General features: G+C 41.5%; 1 protein-coding gene and 1 pseudogene across 4 annotated transcripts in view; one reads left to right on the top strand and one right to left on the bottom strand.

Annotated features, from left to right (window-relative positions):
- Nucleotides 1-25,081, bottom strand: part of TJP2 (tight junction protein 2) — a 132,809-nt gene that overhangs the window by 11,404 nt on the left and 96,324 nt on the right. For all 4 annotated transcript variants that reach the window (XM_059924861.1, XM_059924859.1, XM_059924858.1 and 1 more), the window contains 13 exons: nucleotides 22,252-22,834; nucleotides 17,813-17,916; nucleotides 16,689-16,842; nucleotides 15,086-15,194; nucleotides 14,846-14,979; nucleotides 13,331-13,397; nucleotides 12,331-12,481; nucleotides 8,665-8,773; nucleotides 7,178-7,388; nucleotides 6,143-6,330; nucleotides 5,415-5,510; nucleotides 4,583-4,662; nucleotides 3,625-3,835 (listed from right to left, as the gene is read on the bottom strand). In XM_059924861.1, coding sequence (XP_059780844.1) covers nucleotides 3,625-3,835; nucleotides 4,583-4,662; nucleotides 5,415-5,510; nucleotides 6,143-6,330; nucleotides 7,178-7,388; nucleotides 8,665-8,773; nucleotides 12,331-12,481; nucleotides 13,331-13,397; nucleotides 14,846-14,979; nucleotides 15,086-15,194; nucleotides 16,689-16,842; nucleotides 17,813-17,916; nucleotides 22,252-22,834 — 2,197 coding nt within the window. The remainder of the gene's footprint in view (nucleotides 1-3,624; nucleotides 3,836-4,582; nucleotides 4,663-5,414; nucleotides 5,511-6,142; nucleotides 6,331-7,177; nucleotides 7,389-8,664; nucleotides 8,774-12,330; nucleotides 12,482-13,330; nucleotides 13,398-14,845; nucleotides 14,980-15,085; nucleotides 15,195-16,688; nucleotides 16,843-17,812; nucleotides 17,917-22,251; nucleotides 22,835-25,081) is intronic.
- Nucleotides 23,415-24,333, top strand: LOC132367100 (hypoxanthine-guanine phosphoribosyltransferase-like; annotated as a pseudogene).

Genomic DNA, 25,081 nt, shown 5'->3' with positions numbered 1-25,081 from the left:
GAGGCTGGAGGGGTGGGGAGAAATCAGGAGTGACTGCAATGGGTATGAAGTTTCTCTTCTGGGTGATGGAAAAGTTCTAAAATTGATGGAGCTGAGGGCTATACATCTCTGAATATACCAAAAACTACTAAATTGTACAGTTTAAGTGGGTGAATTATAGGGTATATAAATTAAATTTCAGTAAAGCTGTTCATGTGGCAGGGACCCTCTCTAAATGGACAAGCATCAGCTGAAGTGCCCGGCCAGGGAGTGTGGCAACTTCCGTCTGCTTCCTGTGGCCCTCAGAGTCCCTACATGTCCTTGGGAAACCAAGAACTGCCTCCTGCGGTTTGGGTACTTTTGACTAGTACATGATTCACTCCTCTCCCTAGGCTTTCTCAAACACTATATTATGGCATAGAAAATTTCTTTTACAATATGTAACGTTTAAAGATTTTTAAAAAGCGTAAAATAGTATCACTAATAAATAGCATTTGTTTAGCATTTCCAAAGTCTCAGGACTGAATTATACAAATTTCACATTAATGAAATCTGAGAAAACTGATAAAAGTGCTATCCTTTGGTACTTTAAAAATCCCACAATTTCATACAAAGGGTGGCCCTGTGTGGGTCTCTAAATCCACAATTCCATTTCCGTGGTATTTAAACCATTAACTGAGTGCTTCAGAAATACCAAGAAAGCATGTAACTTAAACTTCAGGTTTTAAAAAATAATTTTTGCAACATGTGCATGCAAATGTATTCTACAAGAAAATTTTTTAAATGAGGGGGGAGGGTTGGGCAGCCTAATATTTTAATTTACATTGACAAGTTAATTTGCTTTTGGGCAAATCTTAGAATGAAGTTTCCCTGGTCATCTCCACTTAACTAAGAAGTAGCTTGAGTTTGCAAGAAGAGCCATTTTATTTTAATTTTTTTAGTTTTTATTTTTTAGGTAAAAGGCATTTATTATATTGTAAAAATAGTAATGGACATATGTAAAAAAACAAAACACTAAATAATTTATAAAACAAATTATACCTTTCAAAAATGACCAAGACATAACAATAAGTATATCAGTACAAAAAAGGTAAATCAACAAGCACTAGCAATGTTAGCTTTTCCTGTAACCACTATTATTATCATACTAAGCCCTGATTTGTCCTATATCTGAAATACTAACAATTTACCAACACACTAACAGTTTACAAATCTTCAGTTCTTCTACTCAATCACGTTTACTATACAGTAACTTCAAGGAGAGCCATTTTCATACCGTCATAATTAAATAATCACCTGCGGGAAACAAGATTTTCTTGTTACTGTGCAACAAGGAAAAAAGAAGGATATTGAGCCTGGTGAGACCACCTGTAACATAAGCCTTGATTTTCAATTACTGTTCATCATAGTAGCTCTATTTCTCCCAATTATTAATTCATTAAAATGACATAAATTTAAAATAATAAAAAAACCTTGGATTTTGGCCATGGTGCACACAATCAAATCACAGCCTGGCCAGGCTGAGTAAGACACGAGGCATAGAAAGTGCTCAGTGGAGCCATTCACACAGCTCTCAAGAGTTAAACTTAGAAGTCTGGAAGATTGCTGCGAAAGGCCATCTCATAGACAACTGGGGCCTTTTGATAAGTTACCTGGCACCCTGCTCCATCCATCTTGATGACCAAATAATTCCATACTGAAGCCTGCCAACCTATGCTGAGAGTGGATCACCTCAAAGTTCTAGATGAAATTGGACACTCACAGTGTCACAGCCTCCAACTTTAGTTATCCCGAAAACTTCAACTTCCTGATTAGCTTAATCGCAATCATACGGACCTCAGTTCAATGGGCAAATTATCTGTTAAATGGAGGAACAGCACTATATGACCCCTTTCAGCATTAGGATAATACGTCTGTGCTGTAAACTATATAGAATATTGGACCCACAGTCAGAGACACCACAGTGTTAGTCTGGGCTTAGCCATACACTGATGTGTGACCTTGTGGAAATCACCTGGCCTTTCCTATGGCCTAATAAGACAGTGCACATGAAAGTCTGTATCACTGTTAGCCATTGCTATAATAAAAATAGTGATGATGATAATAATAATTATAGTAGTAGTAGTAAAAACAGCAGAGGAAAGATTATATATGAACATACCAAAAGCACAAGCTCTTAAGACGCTACATTCACAAAAACCCAGTTTATGACACACCATTCCCTTCTTTGCATTTGGCTAGATTACCTACCTCTCAGTTAGAGCACTTCACCATAGTGGTAAGTAGTGCATCTCACTCTTTAACAAGAAAAGCCAGGAAGAGTAAAATAGGGTCTAATGTGGACATTCATCATTCATTCACCCCCTCCCCTTCCCTTCCCAGTGTCAGATAAGCTAAAAATGACACAGGTTGGTGAGGACTGGCACTGAACTCAAAAGAGCTATCATTACCCTAAGGATATTAATTACATCCACACAGTCTCCTCACGTTGCTCCCACAAAACTGCATGACCAAAAACTTCATGCCACCCTGTTAGACCCTTAATTATACCACATTCACAGAACTAGTCGTTTTCATAGATAGTGCATATATTCAGTTACTAAAATAGGTCACATTCTTAAATCATTTTACTTTCATGAATAACAGTAGCAGTAGGCAGTAGGTCTTCATTTCAGGAACTTTAAAAAATATTCTATGGGACTTCCCTCGTGGCACAGTGGATAAGACTCCACACTGCCAATGCAGGGGGCCCAGTTTTGATCCCTGGTCAGGGAACTAGATCCCACATGCATGCCACAACTAAGGAGCCCACCTGCTGTAACCAAAGAGCCCATGTGCCGCAACTAAGGAGGCTTGGAGCTGCAACTAAGGAGCCCATGAGCCGCAACTAAGACCCAGTGCAACCAAATAAATAAATAAATATTTTTTAAAATTCTGGAAAATTGTAGACATACACAAAAGTGGAGAGAACAGTTTAACAAACTCCCATGTACACATCACCCAACAACTATCAACTCTTGGCCAGTCTGGCCTATAGTCCCACTTAAGATTATTTAAGCAAATCCCAGACATGATATTAGGTCATCCATAAATATTTTATTTAGCATATATGCCTAAAAAATAAGAACTCTTAAAAAAACCCATAATCACAATATCATTTTCACCTTAAAAATAGGAGTAATAAATCCTTAATATCATCTAATATCCAGAATGTTCAAGTTTCTATTTCAAGGACATTTAAAAATAATGAAACCACGTTCTGATCACCTTGTAAGTCAGCGCATGCATGGATGGTAAGCAGAGAACAATGACACAATCCATAACAGATATGGGTACTTGGTGCTACACCAGGCTTAATCTCTAGCTTTGTAGTCCCACCCCAAAATTTGAGCCTCATCAAAATGACCAGGTATTGTGTATTATGGATCTTTACAATCATTTTCAAACAGTCAAAATTACAAAGCTAAATGTACAAACGCCATGAGTCTAGTATACTCACTTTACAGGATTAGCGACTTTTCAAGGAGTCATGAATAGAATTTCAGATTACTATTCTCCATTCTGATTATTTTCCTATTCCTTCCATTCTACAATTCTCTGTTTCTCACTTTTGAGCAAAGAGACTACATTCTGCATTTCACTTACCTGTGAAAAGATGTGCACAAGTTTTTTTAAGCTTGTTGGCTTGGTCGAATAGCTTCCGAGAACTTTTGTTGGATGATGGATTCAACCTCTGTCTCATGGTTTTGACACCTTGTCTAGAGTCTGGGTTGAAAAAAATCACAATCGGGAACCACTGAGTATAATTCAACAGGTCCACGGCTTTAGGAGTCACATCCAGGAGCGCATGCTTTTCCTGTTAGAAATGGGAAAAAGTTACATAAATGGGTATGTGAATGGATATGTAAAGCCAAATAGCATCAAAGAGTTTGTATTGATAAGTAAAGGCTGCATCAGATAAAATGTACCAATTTAAATCAAAAAGCAGAAAATGCTTCCCTCCACTTTAATATTACCAATCTATGAGAACTTCTGAGAAAATGAATTAACAGGTTATTTGGTATAATGCTTAGAACTCAGAGAGAACCAACATATCAGTGCCACAGAACGTCAGCTGGTTTCCACACACTGAAACAGCTTATGTTTATATTCCGCTTTTATCATTAACAGTTAATAATTATTAAAAATATAGATTCTGGGCTTCCCTGGTGGCGCAGTGGTTAAGAATCCGCCTGCCAGTGCAGGGGACAGGGGTTCGATCCCTGGTCCGGGAAGATCCCACATGCTGCAGAGCAACTAATCCTGTGAGCCACAGCTGCTGAGCCTGCGCTCTAGCGCCTGTGGGCCACAACTACTGAGCCCGCATGCCTAGAGCCCGTGCTCCCCAACAAGAGAAGCCACCTCAATGAGAAGCCCGCGCACCGCAACGAGGAGTAGCCCCCGCTCGCCGCAACTAGAGAAAAGCCCGCGTGCAGCAACAAAGACCCAATGCAGCCAAAAAAAAAAAATATATATATATATATAGATTCTATTCTTGAAAAGACTGCAGCAATCCATGACCCAATTCTTTCTGACAGCATGGCCTTCTGGTGAATTTCCTCACCTGTTCAATAATTTGCCTCACGGTATTTAACCGCACCACCCCGCTGGATTTCTCAGATCCTGCGTCTCTTGGTTCTGTTTCTGCAAAAGCAAAAAAAAAAAAAAAAAAAAACGGGGGGGGGAGGGACTGAATAAAATTTCAGAAACCACTGACAACCAAGTACACCAACCTGGCATCAGCAAGGACGGGACAGCTGACATTCGCTGTCTCCTAATGAGAGGCAATGGGAAGGACCCACACTACCTGTTTAACCAAAATCTAACCAGGGGAAACAGGCCAGGCCAACAGGGAACATCCTATGAGACAAATGGCTTGGACTGTTCAAAATATCACGTTACAAACTAATTTAGAAAAAGCAGGAGACCAGAAAGACATAAAAATCAAATGTACTGCATGCTCCTTGGTTGCATTCTGAATTTAAAAAAAAACAGTAGCAACAAGCTATGAAAGACATAATTGGGATAACTGAAGAAAATTTGAATAAAGGACTATATACTAAATAAAATTATTGTATCAATGTCAAATTTCTTGGCTGTGATAATAGTATTGTGGTTGTATAAGAGGAGAATTAGGAGATTCACAGAGGTAGGAAGTGTTATAATGCCTGCAACTTAAACTTTCAAACAGTGCAGCAGAAATTATAAAAATTTGTGTGTGCGCCTGTGTGTGTGCATGTGTGTGTCTATGGGGGAAAGAGTGTAGATGGCAAAACGTTATCTGTTGACAGTGACCCCAGGTGAAGGGTATGTGGGTGTTAATTATTTTTTCTCTATGTTAGATATCTTTCAAAATAAAAATTGGTGGAGAAAGAAAATATCACTGACAGACTTACTAGCAGTTTGGAACAGGTCAGGCAACTCATTTGCCAACGTCTCCAGGGCTATATCTGCTATGGGGCCAAATAAGACCACAGGTCTCTTGAAACCAGCTGAAATGAGATAAGAAAAGCCATGAAATTAGGTATAAAATAAGCTAAAGGATATATTGTACAACATGGGGAATATAGCCAATATCTTACAATAACTACAAATGAAGTATAACCTTTAAAAATTGTGAATCACTATATTGTACACTTGTAACATATAATATTGTACAGCAACTATACTTCAATTAAAAAAAAAAGCCATGAAGACACCTACATGTCCTTAGCTGTTAAGAAGCAAAAGTATTTTATATATTGATAACACAACTAAATGAAAGAAACTGTGTGTTCTCCCACCTCCAATTCAGACTAGCTCTTTTCTGAAAAATAAAAGAGCTCCCTCTTTAATTATAGTTCACTCCTCCCACTATTACTAAAGACAAGCTTTGCTCTACGGAATATATAAAAACTTCTGAATGGTAGTATTAAAAAAAATAACTGAGATTGTAGAACTACAAGTTTGCACAGCTCACTTTTTGGTAAGTCTTATTTCATGTTTAAACACGATTCCAACTCTGTAAGCTGGCTTGGCCTAAGTGATACAGGTAAGTTGGAATGTGACCACTAAAGTTAAAAAACAAAGAAAAACAGGCTCTGAGCCCAGTCGGATTATTTTCTGGCCCACTTGGCTTCCACACCTTCTCGAAGCAAAACCCTCTCGTAAGCCGGGAACTTGGTGCTGACTGACACAGCGGCCGTCAGGTCTTCCCGACTCTTCCGTAGGTTCTTCTTTATGCCCGATCTCTGGCCGCGCATCCTCCAGAAGTCTGCCCTGTCCCCAGTGCTGTCTCTCTGCGCAGTCTGAACGCTGGCCATTTGTTCTGCTCTGCGAGAAGAAACCAGGGGAAGTAAAGCTCTAAAGCCAGGAAATGCGCAAATGCGTGGGTCACTAATCAAATCCAGTCAATGTCACTCATGGACTTAGATTAGAGGTGCAGCTTGACAATGAGCAAGTTTCACGGGGTGAGAAACACAGGGCCTTTCTCTTCTGGATGGAGGCAGAGAAAGGCTAGGTGCACATAAAATCCAGCAGAAATAGCTCAGTAATAAACATGATGACGTGGCTTGTTCTGTTTAGGCTGATATACAGACACACCCTGTCTTACTGTACTTTGCTTTATTGTGCTTTGCAGATATTGCGGTTTTTTTTACAAATTAAAGATTTGTGGCAACTCTGCATCGAGCAAGTCTATCGGTACCATTTACCCAACAGCATTTACTCGCTTTGTGCCTCTGTGTCATAGTTTGGGAATTCTCTCAAAATTTCAAAGCCTCCACCAGCAAAAACACTATGACTAACTGAAGGTTCAGATGATGGTTAGCATTTTTTGGCAATAAAGAATTTTTAATTAGGGTATGTACATTTTTTTTTTAGACATAATGCTATTGTACACTTAATAGACTGCAGTAAAATATAAACATAACTTCTGTATGCACTGGTAAACCAAAAAATTTGTGTGACTTGCTTCACTGCGATATTCGTTTCATTGCGGCGGTCTGGAACCAAACCTGCAATATCTCCAAGGTCTCCTCATACACAAGAAATGGATGATGGGAGAGGTCGTGATGACAAATGATGAAGTCATATGGGGCTTTCTTTGTGGGGGGAGGTGTTGTTTACTTGTGGGGGGAAGGCTTAAAGGGGTTGTGTGGGAGTGTGCAGTCTCAGATACCTGCTTTTGTTGGGGATTAAGCCTTTCTCCAATTCATTTCCGATCCTCACGGCCAGCCAGTGGCCCAGTTTCCCATCGTACAGCGTATCTACCACACGGAAGACCTCCCCTCTGGTGAAGGCCAGGCTCTGTGGAGTTTCTTTCTCACATTCAAAGTGGCTTCTTATAAAAAACGAATCCCCTCTGCCACAAGCCAGTATGTCTCTATACACTGAAAGACAAAAGCATCATTGCATGTGGTACTCAGCTTGGCCAGAGGTCTTTTCTGGAAGGGTTATCAGCTCTCTGAACTCTGATCACCCTCTTTACTTTCTTTGCATTTAGTGAACTCAGCACACAGGCCCCATGGGAACCATAGTTCAAATAGGAAGAAGGACAAGTAAGTAAGTTCACGAGTTGCTGTGATGGTTAATTTTATGCATCGACTTGACTGGGCCATGGGGTGCCCAGATATTTGGTCAAATATTATTCTAGGTGTATCTATGAGGGTGTTTCTGGATGAGATTAACATTTAACTCGGGCAGACTGAGTAAAGCCAATTGCCCTCCCTGATTTGGGTGGGCTTCAGCCAGTCCATTGAAGGCTTGAACAGAACAAAAAGGTAAACCGTCCCCCGAGTAAGAGAAAAATGAACTCTTCCTGCTTTCAAGGTGGGACATCAGTTTTTCTCCTGCCTTCAGACTCAAACAGATACACTGGCTCCTCCTGGATCTTGAGCCAGTCCGCCTTTGGACAGCAACTACACCATTGGTTCTCCTGGTTCTCAGGCCTTTGGACTTAGACTGGAACTAAACCATTGGCTCTCTTCGGGTCTCCAGCTCACCAACTCACCCTGAAGATCTTGGAACTTGCCAGGCTCCATAATCATGTGAGCCAATTCCTCACAATATCAATAAATAGCTCATTTTCTCCCTTTCTCTGTCTGCCTGTCTCTCTCTCTGTCTCTGCCTCTCTCTTTCTATGTATAGAAAGATATATGTATGTACACACACACACACACATACACATCCTATTGGTTCCATTTCTCTGGAGAACCCTAATACAGTTGTCAATCAACTGTATTAGTTGAAGCAGACAAGAAGATTCTATTAACCCCCATTTTACAGATGAGAACAATAAAGCTTGGAAAGGTGAAGCAACTTGTCAGACTGATACGGGTTAATATGAGAGCTGACCAGCAGGTGTGGCCCTTTCCATCTGTCATGGAAAAACTCAATAATAACTTCAGGCAGTAATTAAGGATGGATCTCTGTCCAGAAAAGCAGTTTTACTCCAAAATCACACAACTAGTGAAATTCTTTCAGTAGGTGCACAGAAAACATGTGTATAGAAAGTTAAATGGTACCCGAATTCTTTCCACATACCTATGACCTAGAGATCAGGTGTCAGGATCCACTTCGAATTTTTAATACCCAGATTTTCCTATTGTGCTCCCAAGCTACCTCCCTCTCCTACCGCCCACTAAACTCATAACCAAACTTGCTCACCATCAGCTCGGCTCTGCGCTAAAATGGTCACCATTTCGCCTTTGGGGATTTCTAACAGGTAGAGAACGGCATCCTCCCGAACGAGCCCTCTGAAATCCTGTGTGTTCACCTGATAGGAGGGGCAAACAGAAAAAACAAACCAAGAAGAAATAAGAAGTTGTTTTCAAAAAGGTGCCACCTGCTTTTGATCTGTTTGTTTTCATCAGGGCCTGCCCAGAGCAAACCTCAGATGTAAAGAAGTCCTTAGTGCCCTACTCAGGGACTCCTAGCACCTGGCCTGGGCTGGGGGCACCAGCATACCCTCCTGCCTCCCCACACTGCCCACCCCTTAGGACTATGCCATTCCACCAAGGACTCAACACTGGATCAGGTTAGAATTTCTTGTAGTTGTGTCTGCTTCCCTCTCTTCTTTGAATCTCCTGTAGAGGTGGCCAGGAAGGTAACTGTACAATTATTACAATTACAAATCCAATAACTGTAATGCAATAAGGAGTGGTGGGGTCTACGGTAAATGAGCATGCTGGCCCAGCTTAAGGCATTAATACTTTTCAAATTGATTCAAATAAAAGTCTGCAAATAAGGATTCTGACCAAATCCACCTTTCTCTTACAGCTTCTAGCACCTGAAATTGAAGAACATTAGTCTTATGTGGCAGACCATTAGCCTAATCTATAGGCTTTTAGGTTTAAGCTTCTGATACATAATAGGCAAGAAGCTCACATTTATTCCCCACTGAGTAGGGTACACTGTAAATAGCTCTCAGAAGACAAGTTAGAAAGCAAGTAAAATTGAAAAGTGGTACAAAGAAAAAGACATTTTGATATCTTTGTCCTGTACCTTGAAAACCACTTTAAAACAGAATAATTACACATAAGTAAAATGTAAAAATGATTTTAAAGTACCTAATATTTTAATAATGTATTACAGAAGTGAAGATACAGAATTCCTCTGAAATATTTTCTTCAGTCACTGAGGACTTGTAGAATCCTTTAATCAAAGAGTAATGCCTTACTACTGAAAAAAAATCATTAATTGAGTCTAATTTAATTAAGGTTGGAATTTACCATTAAGTGAAAATAGGCATGAGATTAAAATTTACTTGGTGCTTTTGAAATAGAGTGATTTACTAAACCAATCACGTTAACTTTTCCATTGAAACAATATTTATTGCATTTAAGACAGCTCATTCCCATCTCTCTGTCCCTGAATTAGGGATATTCACGCTTTGGTAATTAATCCTTTCTTGCGCACCATCTGCAGATCTACATCTGTGTCTATATGTGGCCACGTGTATGTTTTTATATGCACTGTACATGCCTGTATTTGTTTATTTAAGTAAGATAGGGCCACAGGGCATGGGGGAAGACCTTGGAGTTCCCTCTGTCCATCTCTATTCAGAGACTGACCTTCTGTCAAGCCAAAAACTATAATGGTCAAAATTAAAGCAACACATGGTAGCTAAAATCCACATGGTTAATAACCAAACTTAGCTTTTTTTTCTCTTTCCCTTCCTCTAATAGTTTCTGAAAGAGAAATGACAATCATACCAGGTAAAAAAATAAGCAAAGAGATAGGTAAGCCAAGCACTAAAGCATGTGTACTTCTGTTATTTACAAGGCACATATTTCGCCACAGCACATTCACTTTTTCGTTCCACATGTCAAGCTGTCACCTTTACAAAAGGAAGAGCTGCACTTAAAAAACCCACAGCAGAGCGAAGTGCTTAGTGTATGTACATTGTACCCTGATATATTCAATTTGACCATGAAAAGGAGTGCTGAAACAAATTAAAGGAAAAAAGGCCAGGACAGCACTTTGGTTAGGTTGTACAGCCCTCCCCAATAAATATCTTCTTTCATTATCTATTTAGTAGTCTACACGGTCTAGCTGTGTCTGCTGTGAGCCTGAAGAGCATTCTGTATCAGCTACGCTAAGGCTGTGTCGCAACTTCTCTGCCCCAGTAGGTGAGCTCAATCTTTTTCACCCCTTTGAAGAATTGAGGGCTCATTTTGTAGTCAACAGAAAATTTCCACACACCCAAGAATAAGGACCATCTACTGCCTGACCTCCAGATGAGACTACTGCAAAAGAAGCTGGTTCCCACAGTTTCTTCCTTGTCACCAAGGTGATAACAGGAAACAAGTCACTTTCTCAAGTAGAAAACATTGTGTATCACGACTTTTACACATGAAAGTGACTCTCCTCATCTTTAACGACTTAGAGAGGTCTGTCAAGCCCTTAAGTGAATTTACTATTTTTTTTCATGAAAATTCTGAAAATCCTTTTCCCCCCAGGGTACAAAAATAAATATGTCATCCTTGAACCTTCGTGAGCAAAAGCTTCCAAATTCCTACCTGACTTCCTACGGTCCCACATCAGTTAGGAAACACGCTTTTTCTTCTTTGGCATCAGCCCACGAGTAAATTGGTATGAGCTGGCACTCAGATGGGGTTCTTATCGGTAGCACTTGGTAAGTAGTATTTCCTAGGATCATGTGGTACCCTGAGGTTCACTTAGTCTTCTAGGATCCTGTCCAGAGCCAAAGAGCGTCTAGAATGTCACTGGAAAGCTTCAGCAAAGCTCATGGTCAAGGTTTGCTCTTCATCGGCTCCAGAAATGAAATCTGAACTACCACCATGAGGCCAAGGGCCAAGAAGGAAAAGGACCACCTCTTTTTGTGCTCTGCCTGCTTCCTTTGGGAATTCTGCTTTTCTCCACTCTCCTTTGAGGCTAGATGCTCTTACCAGACCCCCTAGTATGCATAAGAAATGCAAGTTTACAGAAGCAGAAATTCTGGTGTAGACAATTCCCCAGCATTCTGTATTTTTATAGTCACAAGGTACTCAGTGTTCTTGAAGTTAATTCTGAAGTCAGTGGAAAATACATGATAAAATGTCAAAGATGAGTTGGTTATCATTTTTTTAAACCAATAGATTATACAAACATATATATAGTAAATTGAAAAGTACCAATATTTGATTAACCAGGGATTCTCCTTCCTGGACAATTTTAGATGTAAGTAACACACTGAGTGGCAGCAACTCGTTAGTTTCCAACAGGATAAAGAACAGACACTGACCTTCCTACTCTGTGCCAAGAACTCTGCTGGGCGCCTTGCGAGTATCATCTGTTCTAATGTTTCCAGGGTGCCTGCGAGGCAGGTATGCTTATCCCCATTGAACGGATACAGAAATCCGAGTCTCAGAGGCGAAGCCAAGGCCACAGACTAATATGAAGCTGGGACAGGATTCAAATCAGATGATCTGATGCCAATACCCACCTTTGTTCAGTTACAGCACACGGCCTGAACAGTGACAACCAAGCAGGGGAAACAACTAAAAACCAACCATTAGCAAGATCTTTTGAAAGCTCTTCCACCTAGGCCTTTAGTTGAAGTCTCAATTTTTTTGTTAATCAAACTAATAAAAATCTTTGTGAGGGTCTTGAACACTATAAAGTCCCACAGACATAGGGATGAGTTTTGGGTTCCAGGACTGAGGAGACAGGACCCATTCGAAGGAAACAGAGACCTGATGCTTGGCAGCAACAAACCTGCAGTCGGTCTATTTTCACAAGCTGGACCACTTTCCTGTCCCTTATGTAAGACCCTCCAGAAAACCCCACTCTTTCCCACTAACATTTAGAAACAGGGCTGGGATTTCCTACCTTCAGAATCTGGTCCCCTTCTTGAAGACCTTCTTGCTCCGCTGAGGTACCCTCTTGAATGCCGGCCACAAATATCCCGACATCATTGCCACCGGCCAACCGGAGGCCCACGTTGTCTCCCTTCTTGAACCTCACCATTTTGGTACTGGGGCTGCAATGGGTTCCGTTTCAGGAAAGAAAGATGGGAGATTTTTTTTTTGGGGGGGGCAGGGTAAAGGGAAACCAACATTAGCAGTGAGCAATTTAATTTATTCTATCTATAGAGTGATTTACCCTTTTAAAAGCTCTCTCTCATTTTTCTCATATAATCTATAATTTTATTTTCCTTGGGGCTGTGAGATGAATATCAGTAGGTCACTTTACCAGTGAAGAACAGAAATAGAGAATGTTTAAGTAAACTCATTCAAGATTAAAAGCAAATAATGGGCAGGATTAGAGCAAAAATCAAGGCCATCTGATTCCTACTTCAGGATTCTTTCAAAGGAAAGCCTGCTGACCCTATAGGGATCCTGTCAAATGGAGACACAGCCTGGGTCCAGGGAAGCAGGATCCTAAACCAGAGGCCACTGCCCCTGAACACTACGGAAGCAGGGGTTCTCACTGTCAAGTGCAGAGTACTGTATCACTTCTCCCCTCCCTCCACACGCCAGGATCACCTGTCACTATAGCCCCTACAGAGGCACCATACTTAAGCAATACTTCATCCATCTGGGCGTTCTTAATCTGGCAAACTCAAGTATTCAGAATAACATCTGGAAAACTAGCCAGGTAAGCAGACAAGCAGACGAAGTTAACATTCACTCACTTCCACATTTTACTCGTCCTACAAATGATTTCTCTTTCTCACAAACAGTAGCAATAGGGGTTGGTTAAAGGGCAGCTGATTATATGCAAAATCACCATCTATAGTTTAAGAGAACCATTCTTCCAAATTTCCATTAAGGAGACAGAGCTGTGTGGAGGAAGAAAGGGGGAAAGCAAGAAAGACTGAAATACCTACCCATATATTGCTAAATCTTCAGGACTCGGACGAAGAACAGTTCTTGGGGCTGGTTTTGGTGGAGGAGCTGTGGATTAAAAAACATCATTACCAACCTGGACTAACAGGCTTTGTCTTGTCTCTAAATATAAAGATCACAAAATTCACAAAAAATTCAAGTCTGTACCCTATGCTACAAATATGTTATCATGTCAAACAAAAATGTCTTAAGTTTAATTTTGAGGCATTAGTAGGTGTCAATGATTTCTCAAAAGAAGTGAGAAGAAAATGAACCTTTAAAATGCAAGGTGCATAATCACATTTACAAGCAGGTAGCATTTTTTAAATAACTTAAAAGCCATGTAATAATGCTGTTTTTTTCCATGGATAAATACTTATGCATTTAAATCATGATAATTTTATGGGGTTGGGGGCAGGGGTAGGGAATGGAGTTGAGATCAGAAATGGGACATAAAAGGACTTCAACTAATCAAATTTGACAAAATGTGACTGTGACATAATTAGAAGTATGTATTTGGTCTCTGCCCCACCCTCAGAGATCCTAAAGTCCCTATAATCTCTGGAGTGAAAGGGGTGCCAGGAGTATCTTTTGCTCTAACGCTCCGTCTTTGAGCCCAGTTCCTGACACAGAGGTCCTACATCCCTTGGAATTTCCTGGGTGATGGGAGCATCCTTTGTTCTAAAGAGATGACTCCTGGATAGCCTCAGGATGGGGCTGGTCACCAGGAAGAGGAAGCCATGCACACGACAGAGCCACCATAAACAAGGGGATTCAGAATGCTTCAGCGTGGGTGAAAATATTGAGGTGCTGGGAGGGTGACGTGCCTGGAGAGGGCAGGAAAGCTCTCCACCCTCTCCCCATACATTGCCCTATGCATCTCTTCCATTTGGCTGTTCCTAAATTGTATCTTGTATTTGTAAAAAAACAAACAAAAAAAGTAATAGTAAATAAAGTGCTTTCCTGAGTTCTGTGAGTCATTCTAGCAAATTATCAAACTTGAGGACAGGGTCATGGGAACCGCCAGTTTAGAGCTGGTTGGTCAGAAGTGAAGGCGGCAACCCAGGACTCGTGACTGGCATCTGCAGTGGGGGCATCTTGTGAGACTGAGCCCTTAACCTGCGGGGTCTGCATGAACTTGGGTAGTCAGTGTCAGAACTGAATTGAACTGTAGGACACCCGGTCGGTGTCTGGAGAATTCAAGAACTGGTAGTTGGGCGGAGGACAAAACCCACACAGTTGGTGTCAGAAGTGTTGTGAGCAGAAAACAGTTCACGTTGGGATCAGGGATGGGAGACAAAAGGACCATGACTAATGAAATATAACAAAAGGTGACCAACCTGTTGGCACACAGAAAGAGCTGTTATTCTTTATATTTTTTTCAATGTTAAATGAGATAGGAGTGCCTCTTCCATATATAAAAATGATTTTAAAATAATTTCTCTCTCTCTCTCCAGCCACCCTCTGGAATTACCAAGCACTGACACCTGAACATGACTGTTTAAAATGAGCCTCACCTGGGGCTTCCTCTTGGTATGTGGGTTCCTTGCTGGGCTCTGTGCTCACTGCAGCTGCAATATCCCCAGTGGCCTTAAAGGGAGTGGGTGTGGCGCCCATCCTGGACCATCTGCTATGCGTGTCCTCTCTTGAACTTAAGCACACGTCATGTTAATGGTCTCATCATGTGACAGATTTGCAAATACGTATGTGCGTACACTCACAGGGATGTGTGCAAGGGAAAATACTCATCATCTTACTTTGGTCTTTCCTTCAGCTTTTCATTCGAGGAATGATAATCATAATCGGAATACTGCTGTTGTCTCTCCTCCGGAGAAAATGATCGGTTTGACTCTATTTCTGAGATATCTGATTTCAAAAATAAGAAAAGACTTCTTAATAAAACATTTAAGACCTGTGCCAGAAATTATTCTATTCTCTGGGCAAGGAAACAGAGGAAACGGAAGAGAGGGCAGGCAGTAAATGTGCTATTAGTCTGATAGTCTTTCGTTGAAAAAAAAAAAGAATCTGATCGTTTGAAAGGAAAGGCATTAATTAACAAAGAGGGCTCTAAATCCAGAATTTTATGTTCCTCTTTCATCATACTTTCCATCAAAGCTGACACTGAAGAGACAAAATCCAATGATGGGAAAATATATATGTGTGTGTGTATGTGTGAATCTATATTAGTGTGTATACACACATACACACACTCACTCATTTTGAGTGTGCACATAGACCAGTGCTTCTCAAACTTTAATGTGCATACATATCACCTGGGATCTTGTTAGAATGCAACTCTTCTGGGCCGGGCCCGAGATTCTGCAATTCCATCAAGCTCCTGGATGACACAATGCCGCTAGTGGGCTGAGGAGCACACTTGGAGTAACAAGGAAATAACCCGTAAGCTCCTAGCACGCTGGGATTATTTCCTGTGCTCTACTTGTTTTCCCGTATTCAGAGCAGTAACCACCTGATTAGACATTTTATATAACAGAAATTAAGCCAAGTTTTAAGGTTTTATCAAGTAATTCTTTTAAAAATCAACAAGTCCATTTCTAAACTTTAGAACTTAATATTTTCTAAACTTTTCTGCGCAAAGCCAATACTAGATGGTTAAGTAGGAAATAGCATGCCTACTTATTTTTATTGGTAATTTTTACATGGTTAAAATGTTATCGTATGTACTGTACGTCAACTATACTTCCATTACCCCGCCAAAAAGTAAAGGGCTAAGAAGACACAACACCATTTTGAAGAACAAGAAGTTGGATTTGGCTGTGGAAATAAATGAAGAGAGACCAAATAAATAAATGTTATCTTATGTAAAATTCATATTCAAATTAAAAATAAAGAAACGACTATAGCCTCATAAGAGAAGAGGTGACACAGATTGCTAACCAATGAATACCACAATATTCAGCCATTCTGATTGAGTCTATTATAGTGTCTACCAGGTTTAACTATCCTCTACATTGTCTTCTCTTTGTTGGAAATATTAATAGTCACTTCAATAAAAATCACATGATAAAGCACAAGAATGAGCAATTTACAAATGTATGTGGTTAGTTCTGTGAGCCACTCCTACATACATTTTTTTACTAACAAGTTTTGTTTTCAGTGGCCTAAATCAGAGTCCACTGGGATTCACAAGTACACCAGAATTTCATACTGGAATCCTAATTTCAACAGACCCTGTAATAAGAAAAATAACAACCAAACCTAGAATTAAAAGTTTAAAAGAGAGACTTCCATTAGAAATTTAACTTCCCGGTGAATGGCTACACTAAATAGAGATGACAATGCAGAAGCAACAGTCTTACTCTCTCCTCCAGCTCAGCTCACAGCCTCCCCTTTCTTTACCTTCTATTTCTGAGTCGCTGTCATTTAATGAGGGGATGTTGATGAGCGTCTGCTTGCTGTCCCTCAACACCACGAGCTGGAGTTTTCCTCTTGACTTTTCTATCAGTTTTCGAGCATCCGTTAAAGACATGTTCTCAGTTACGGTTCCATTTATCTGTGTTTATGAAGAACAGTAATGTTCCATGCAATACAACTACCCACAGCAAAACAGAAAATTCTTATTTTCCTCTTCTAAAAAGTTAAAGGCTTATTTTCCTCTTCTAAAAAGTTAAAGGCTTTGCTCAGTTACTCAAACAGACGTGGGCTTTAGGATGACTGACTGAATAAAAATGAATTATCTTTTAAATTAAATATAACCCCGCATGCCTGGAACCCAAACACAGGCCTGAGAAAGCTGTAGTGTACTTAAGTTACTCTGCTAATTTATTTAACTTCCAAGCTCAAGACGATGGTTTGGTTTACTACTGGAACATGTTTCCTGACTAGAGAGGTTTACAAAAACTATTAAATATTCAGCATTCATATACCACCAACTTGCCCTCTCATCTTTCCTTCGTTTAGAGAACAGGAGCTTAAACTTTTAATAAATAGGGAAGAAGAAAGACTTTGTTGAGATTTTTTTAAAAATTTATTTTAAATTTATTTTTATTTAATTTATTTTATTTTTGGCTGTGTTGGGTCTTCGTTGTGGTGCGTGGGCTTCTCATTGCGGTGGCTTCTCTTGTTGCAGAGCATGGGCTCTAGGCATGCGGGCTTCAGTAGTTGTGGCTTGCGGGCTCTAGAGCGCAGACTCAGTAGTTGTGGCGCATGGGCTTAGTTGCTCTGTGGCATGTGGGATCTTCCCAGACCAGGGCTCGAACCCATGTCCCCTGCATTGGCAGGCGGATTCTTAACCACTGCACCAGGGAACCCCCAAGATTTTTTTTTTTAAACTGACACTACACTATTACAAATCTCCAAGTCTGGTTTTCCTAATAAAAATGATCTCTCTGCTGCTCTTCCTGGCTTTGTCTTATTATTGACTCCTATCTCAACAAAGTTTCACTGAGTTGGCACTTGAACGCGGAAATACAGACTAGGAAGCTGAGCATGAACCCAGCTGTTCTCTGCCCTTTTCCACCCACCTTGAGAATTATGTCTCCTTCATGCAGGTTGCCATCTTTAGATGCTAGACCTGTTCCGGTCATTTCCTTTATGAAGATCTGACTCCCGAGCCGGAGACCATACTCTAGAAGACAAACACACAAACAAACACATATTTCATCAACGTGTTCAGAAAACTAAGGCTGGCTTTTAGGATAATTTAAAAATATGTATGAAAAATTAATTTTGCATGTGAGACAGTCTATAAGCCCACTGGCCTTCACTTGTCAAAACAGTCGATGTCATTAAAAAAAAAAGAAAAGGAGGCAGAGGGACTGTTCTAGATTCAAAGAGACACAAAAACCAAATGCACTGCATGAAACTTCACTAGATCCTCAATCCAACATGGGGTAGAGGTGGGGGGTAGGGGTGGATTACATTATTTTGGAGCAACTTCAAAATGAACTGCACTATAATATATTAAAAGGTATATTAATGCTAACTTTCTTAAGAGTGATAATGGCATTATGGTTATGAAGGGCAATGTTTTTATCCTTGGGAGATACCTGTTGAAATATTTAGGGGTAAAGGGTCATGTTGCCTGCAATTTACCTTCAAGTGGTTCCAAAACACCATTTAGAGACAGAGAGATGCAGTAGGGGAGGAAGATGGGGGAGGGAGAAAGGGAAAAAAAGGAGAAAGAAAACAAATGTGGCAAAATGTTAACAATTGGTAAAACTAGGTGAAGGCTATTTGAGTTATCTGCCACAAAATTAACACTTTTCAAAACAAAATGTTGGGGAGAAAAAAAAACAATTCAGTACATCTTAACAGGCATGTTCTACTGACAATACAGTTGCCTACAGGAAGGTACCACAAATAGCAAACCCTCTATCTGTAACAATTTAGATTGTGTGGGATTTGGCACTGAAAAAATGTCACTGTGTGAAGAAAAGGGGTAAATAAGCCAGCAAAGCAACAAATAAAGTATTCAACTAAAACTGGCATAGCTCTGGGGATTTATGGACTTTGCATTGCTCTCAAGAAAAACCACTGTATTTACTAAGTATGTATATTTTAAAATATTTTAAATACTATTCAGACTATTCTGATTTTACTTATTAAACTTGTAAAAATACACACTTTACGGATGAATTTTGGTTATTTTAGGAAGCTACCTAAACCTAGCAGGTTTTAAAAGAGGCACATTCAAATTTTATTATTATTGTTATGGACTCAGAGAAGTCAGAAACAGAAAAATAAGTATCGTATATTAACGCATATTTGTGGAATCTAGAAAAATGGTACGGATGAACCTATTTGCAGGGCAGGAATAGAGAGGCAGACGTAGAGAACGGATGTGTGTACACGGTGGGGGAAGGGGAGGGTGGGATGAATTGGGACATCACGTTTGACTTAAATACACTACAATGTGTAAAACAGATAGCTAGTAGGAACCTGCTGTACAGCACAGGGAGCTCAGCTTGGTGCTCTGTGATGGCCTAGTTGGGTGGAATGGTGGTGGGGGGGGGAGGGAGGTCCAAGAGGGAGGGGATGTGTGTATGCATACGGCTGATTCATGGCGCTGTGCGGCAGAAACTAACACAACATTGTAAAGCAAGTATACTCCAATAAAAAAAAAAACTTATCAGTTCAAAATAAAGTAACTTTCTGCCACTTAGAAGTAGATTTAAAGATAAGTTTTAAGTGACTTATAGTAAGTTAGATTCAGATCTTACCACAAGGATTAAAGCTGTTAAGGTCCACCCCCACCCTTTAGGGAGCTGATACTCAAGAAAGAATAAAGGTAAGACAGACAGCATTTTCTTCAGGGATGGCAATTCCTTACAGGTTAAACAGCCTCACAGCCCAGGACAGAAGGCTGAGACAAACTTGAGCAATGACTTCTTTCTCACGTGTCAACAATTCCTCCATCCTCTTAAAAACTGCACTCTTACTGTAAAATTGCAAATAGGTTGCTATTGGTATGTTTGTGGGCACCTCTCAAATGAGGAAAAAAAGTCAGTTGGCCAGCTTCTAAGACTTTTACCAGCAAGGCTATCTGATGCCCATGAAACATGTAAAAGCTGGCCATGTGAATGGATCCTATTTTTCTTAATCAAATGCAGGTTTTGGGCTTCCCTGGTGGCGCAGTGGTTGAGAATCCGCCTGCCAATGCACGGGACACGGGTTCGAGCCCTGGTCTGGGAAGATCCCACATGCCGCGGGCGGCTGGGCCCGTGAGCCACAACTGCTGAGCCTGCGCGTCTGGAGCCTGTGCTCCGCAACAAGAGAGGCCGCAACAGGGAGAGGCCCGCGCACAGCAATGAAGAGTGGCCCCCGCTCGCCGCAACTAGAGAAAGCCCTCGCACAGAAACGAAGACCCAACACAGCCAAAAATAAATAAAATAAATAAATAAAAATTAAAAAAAAAAAAATGTAGGTTTTGCCTACAGCCAGATATTTTTAAAGATTAATTCTTATGCAACTCTAGCCAGTGATAGCTAAACTACTGTGTCATCTTAGCAAAAGATGGCTTAAAAAATCTTATAAAAAGTAGAACTTTGGAAAAAACAAACAAGCAAACACTGAATTCTAAGTTTAAAAAGCAAAATGGCCCAGAAGCCGTAAAATGTCGTATCAGCAAAGGGGCATGAGCCCTCTTTGTTCCTTAATAGTATTACTAAGACCAGGCATGATGTGGGCAGTTTCTTAGGCCAAACATCCTTTTAATTGTGGGTCACAACTCATGAGTGAGTCTTGAAATCAATTTAGTGAGTTGTGACCAGTATTTTTTAATTTAATGTAACAGAACCTCTCAAAAATCATCACACAGAGTGAGTACCGTTCCATGAAACACTTGGCCAAGTTTTTCACATATTGGTTCCTCCACGATTATTTGCAAGATGTGGTTCTTTCTGTGGCAGGAGGAGGAGGGGGAAGAGAAGGAGAAAGAGGAAGAAGGGGAAGAGGAGAAAGAGGAGGAGGAAAATACTGAAAAGCACTGCAGCGGGGAACTCAAGAATCTGGGTGCAAGTCCTACAGGACATGCATCAGACCTCTGTGAAGGAGGCCTTGTGTCAAGTTATCTTTCTCAAAACTTCTCTACAGTCCACAATCTGGAAGCAGATGGTTTTTACTCTGCAATTCTTGGGGGTTGATGAATTAATATGTCATTATCCATGGTTATAAAGATTTTCTAGAATTCTTAAATCTCCCAAGATGCACATTCCTCAGAGATAGTACAATCTCAACTTTCACCTTTATTTTCTGGACCTGGGCTCCAGGTATCCCATTATTCGCATCCTTGCAGTTACCTCAATAGCCTTTCAATAGGTACCCAATTGTATAACTCAACTCCTTATGCTCCTCTAGAAGAACTAAAGAAAACAAACCCTCTCATCTGATAGGCTCTTTAAAATGCAAATTCCCAACCTAAAAAGCAAGAGGTCTTTCACTTTGCACTCTTGGGTACTCTTCATCTTTTTTCCTCTTGGAAGGAGGACAATTAGAGAACAAGCTGAGATAAAAGATATGTTACCAGGAATTCAAAAAGTTGGAAGCCAAGAATCAATGCAAGGAATAGCTCAACATGGGGCTCTAAATCCCTGTTCATTCACCTACTTGTTTCCTACCATCTATTTCCAAGAGATGAAGTTTGAGCTCCAACTCCACCACTTACTTACCAGCTTCAAGATGTGGGCGAGTCACCTCCCATCTCTGAGTTTCAGAAGCCTCACCTGAACTGCAAGTGCAACTCGCCTGTCCAGCTGCCACACAGGGGTTTAGTGAATCTGGATGTGCTTAAGCGTATGCCAAGTGCTCCAGGCATGCAACATGGGACGGGCAGCCTGGGCCAGAGCCTGCCTGATCTGTGGACACACCAAAAACCTCTCTGCACCTTGCTATACCCACCTGTAAAAGAGGAATGAAGTCTCCTACCTACCACAAAGGCTTCTGGTGAGGATTAAATAAGAAAGTATTTATTCCACAGAGGGCCCTGGCATAGAGCAAAAACTCAATCAAGATTAGCTGGAGTATTGTCCCCTACTGTGGTTTCGTCAGTTTAAGCTGCACTGGGTTCACCAAGAGAGCTTGTTAACACAGAGACTCCAGGGGCCACCCCAGTGCTTCTGATTCAGTGGGGGGCTGGTCAGGGGCCTGAGAATCTACATTTCTAATAAGTGCACAGGTGATATTTATGCTGCTCTGAGAACCACTGGCCTATCAGTTTAAAGCCAGATTTCCACCACCTGGCTCAGCCACTGATGATACAACTTTGTGCAAGTCAATGAATTTTTCTGTGCCTCTAGTTTCCTTGTCTATAAAATGAAGATATGACTAACTCCCACAGGGGGTGGTGGTGAGGACAAAATGAGATAATCTGTGCAAAGCATTTATTAGGTCAGTGCTTGGCACATAGCAGGTACCACGTAAGAGTTAGCTGTTAGAGTGCTTTTTCTTCATCAAGCATGACTACCTTCATTGGCTTTGCTTTTCATCAGAAGGACCCCGATGGGCCTGTCCGAGTCCAGCTGCCCCTGTGGCTCCGGGCTGGGGCTGCGGGAGTGGAGGTGCTCGCGGCTGTGGCTCCGGGACGCCCTGTACCGGGCATCGGGCTGGGCCCTGCGACCATACTCCCCCTCCGGGCTGTAGGCGCGATCGTAGGTCGGGTCAATGCTCCGGCCGCGGCTGCTCTGCCGGGCTCGCCGGTAGTCATCGTCGTCGTGGTCCAGGCCCCGCTCGAGGCTGCGGCCACGGCTGCGCTCTCGGGCTCGCACGTAGTAGCTGTCGTCGTGGTCCAGGCCCCGCTCCAGGCTCCGGCCGCGGCTCCGGTCCCGCTCCCGGCTGTGCGCCCGGCCGTGGGGACGACCCCTCTCCGGGCTGTCCTCCCAGCTGCGGCTGCGCCCTCCGCGGCTGCTCGGCCGGCTCCTCTCGCTGTACCCGCTGCGCGCGCTTCTGCCATCAAACTCGTCCAGCAGCTCGAAAGCCCGGTCATGCCCGTGGACTGGAGGGCTGCCCTGCGGCGGGGCCAGCTGGACCTTCCGGGGCCTCTTGACCACCTGTCACAAAACAAACAGTGGGGACGCAAGACAATCACAACCAAACATAGAGAATGCAGTGGTTAAGAGCCCGGGTTCTCCTTCCAGTAAAACTCTTGTGTCCCCACCCAGTCGCTAAGCCTCAGGGTCCTCATCTGGAAAACGAGGACCCCTCAGGGGGTCAAGGATAAAATAAGACAATGAGTATAACACTCTCAGCACAGTGCCTCCAAAATCTGCTTCTACTCAAAGTGTGAAAAGCACCAAAGGGCTTTAAATCATTAAGTTACAAAAATGAAAATCCAGAAAGTGAGCCATTCTGTATACAACTGCGTAGGTTCATCCAAAAGTCAATGTCATTCAAAAGGGGGGGGGGCAGGTAAGGGGAGAGAGGAGGTAAGAGGGATCCTTTAAGATTAAAATGGACCTGCGCCTGGGCTCTGAGCCACGGCAGCGAAGAGCGCTCGGAGCGCTCGGGCGGACCACTCTGCCTTCCCGCGCCGCGCAGCCTCCCGCGCCTGCGCCTCCGCCTTCTGTTCGGCCCCGCCCCCGGCTTTTCCTCCCCAGACTGCCCTCGGCCCGCGCACCAGTCAGCTCCGCTATGGCGACCCGCAGCCCCAGAGTCGTGATGAGTGATGATGCACCAAGTTATGACCTAGATTTATTCTGTAGACCTAATCATTATGCTGAGGATTTGGAAAAGGTGTTTATTCTTCATGGACTAATTATGGACAGGACCGAACGGCTGGCTCGAGATGTGATGAAGGAGATGGGAGGCCATCACATCGTGGCCCTCTGTGTGCTCAAGGGGGGCTATAAATTCTTTGCTGACCTGCTGGATTACATCAAAGCACTGAACAGAAATAGTGATAGATCTACACCTATGACTGTAGATTTTATCAGACTGAAGAGCTACTGTAATGACCAGTCAACAGGTGACGTAAAAGTAATTGGTGGAAAATGTAAAACCGGTAGCTAGTGGGAAGCAGCCGCAAAGTACAGGGAGATCAGCTCGCTGCTTTGTGACCACCTAGAGGGGTGGGATAGGGCGGGTGGGAGGGAGGGAGGCGCAAGAGGGAGGAGATACGGGGATATATGTATACGTATAGCTGATTCACTTTGTTATACAGCAGAAACTAACACACCATTGTAAAGCAATTTTACTCTAATAAAAATGTTAAAAAGAAAGTAATTGGTGGAGATGATCTCTCAACTTTAACTGGAAAGAATGTCTTGATTGTTGAAGATATAATTGACACTGGCAAAACAAGGCAAACCTTGCTTTCCTTAGTCAAGCAGCATAATCCAAAGATGGTCAAGGCTTCAAGCTTGCTGGTGAAAAGGACCCCTTTAAAGTGTTGGATATAGACCAGACTTTGTTGGATTTGAAATTCCAGACAAGTTTGTTGTAGGATATGCCCTTGACTACAATGAATACTTCAGGGATTTGAATCATGTTTGTGTCATTAGCGAAACTGGAAAAGCAAAGTACAAAGCCTAAGATGAGAGTTCAAGTTGAGTTTGGAGTCCCATTGAAATCACCAGGAAAATTATCAAATGTTCTAGTTCTGTGGCCAGCTGCTTAGTAGAGCTTATTGCATGTATCTTCTAAGAATTTTATCTGTTTTGTATTTTAGAAAGGTCAGTTGCTGCATTCCTGAACTCTTTATTTGCACTATGAGCCTACAAACTATCAGTTCCCTTTGGGTGGATTGTTGTTTGACTTGTGAATGAAAAATCTCTTAAACCACACCACTATTGAATGAAAATATTGAAATTGTATCTGTAAGAAACATTTAAAGACAAGAATATATTAGTTTTTTAATTGATATTTTAATTTTTATATATTCAGAAAAGAACAGAAGTGATTGAATATTGTTAATTATACCACTGTGTGTTTAGAAAAGAAGCAGTCAGTTTCATATCAGCGACAGCATTTAGAGGTATTGTTATGTTGGATAAACCATATGTCCTGGAATTACTTTAGTAGATTTCAGTAGCATTAACTGTATTTTCCCGCTTGTTCAGATTATTTCTGGTGAATCTTTGCCAACAGTTCCTTTTAAATATAGGTCAATAAGTTCTACAAACCTACCACTTTTTGAAGTCTTCAATGTAAAAATCCTTAAAATAAAGTCTGTCTCTTTAAAAAAAAAAAAAGATTAAAATGGACTAAAGTGATTAGAACCAAATATGATGAGTGAACTTTGATTGGATCCTGGATGGGGAAGAAAAATAATCTACCAAAGTCATCTTAGGGTATGGACT

This window comes from Balaenoptera ricei, chromosome 6 (assembly GCF_028023285.1).
Source record: "Balaenoptera ricei isolate mBalRic1 chromosome 6, mBalRic1.hap2, whole genome shotgun sequence".
Classification (NCBI taxonomy): Eukaryota; Metazoa; Chordata; class Mammalia; order Artiodactyla; family Balaenopteridae; genus Balaenoptera; species Balaenoptera ricei.
The sequence above is the reverse complement of the archived record's forward strand: the minus strand, read 5'-3'. Positions and strand labels throughout refer to the sequence as shown.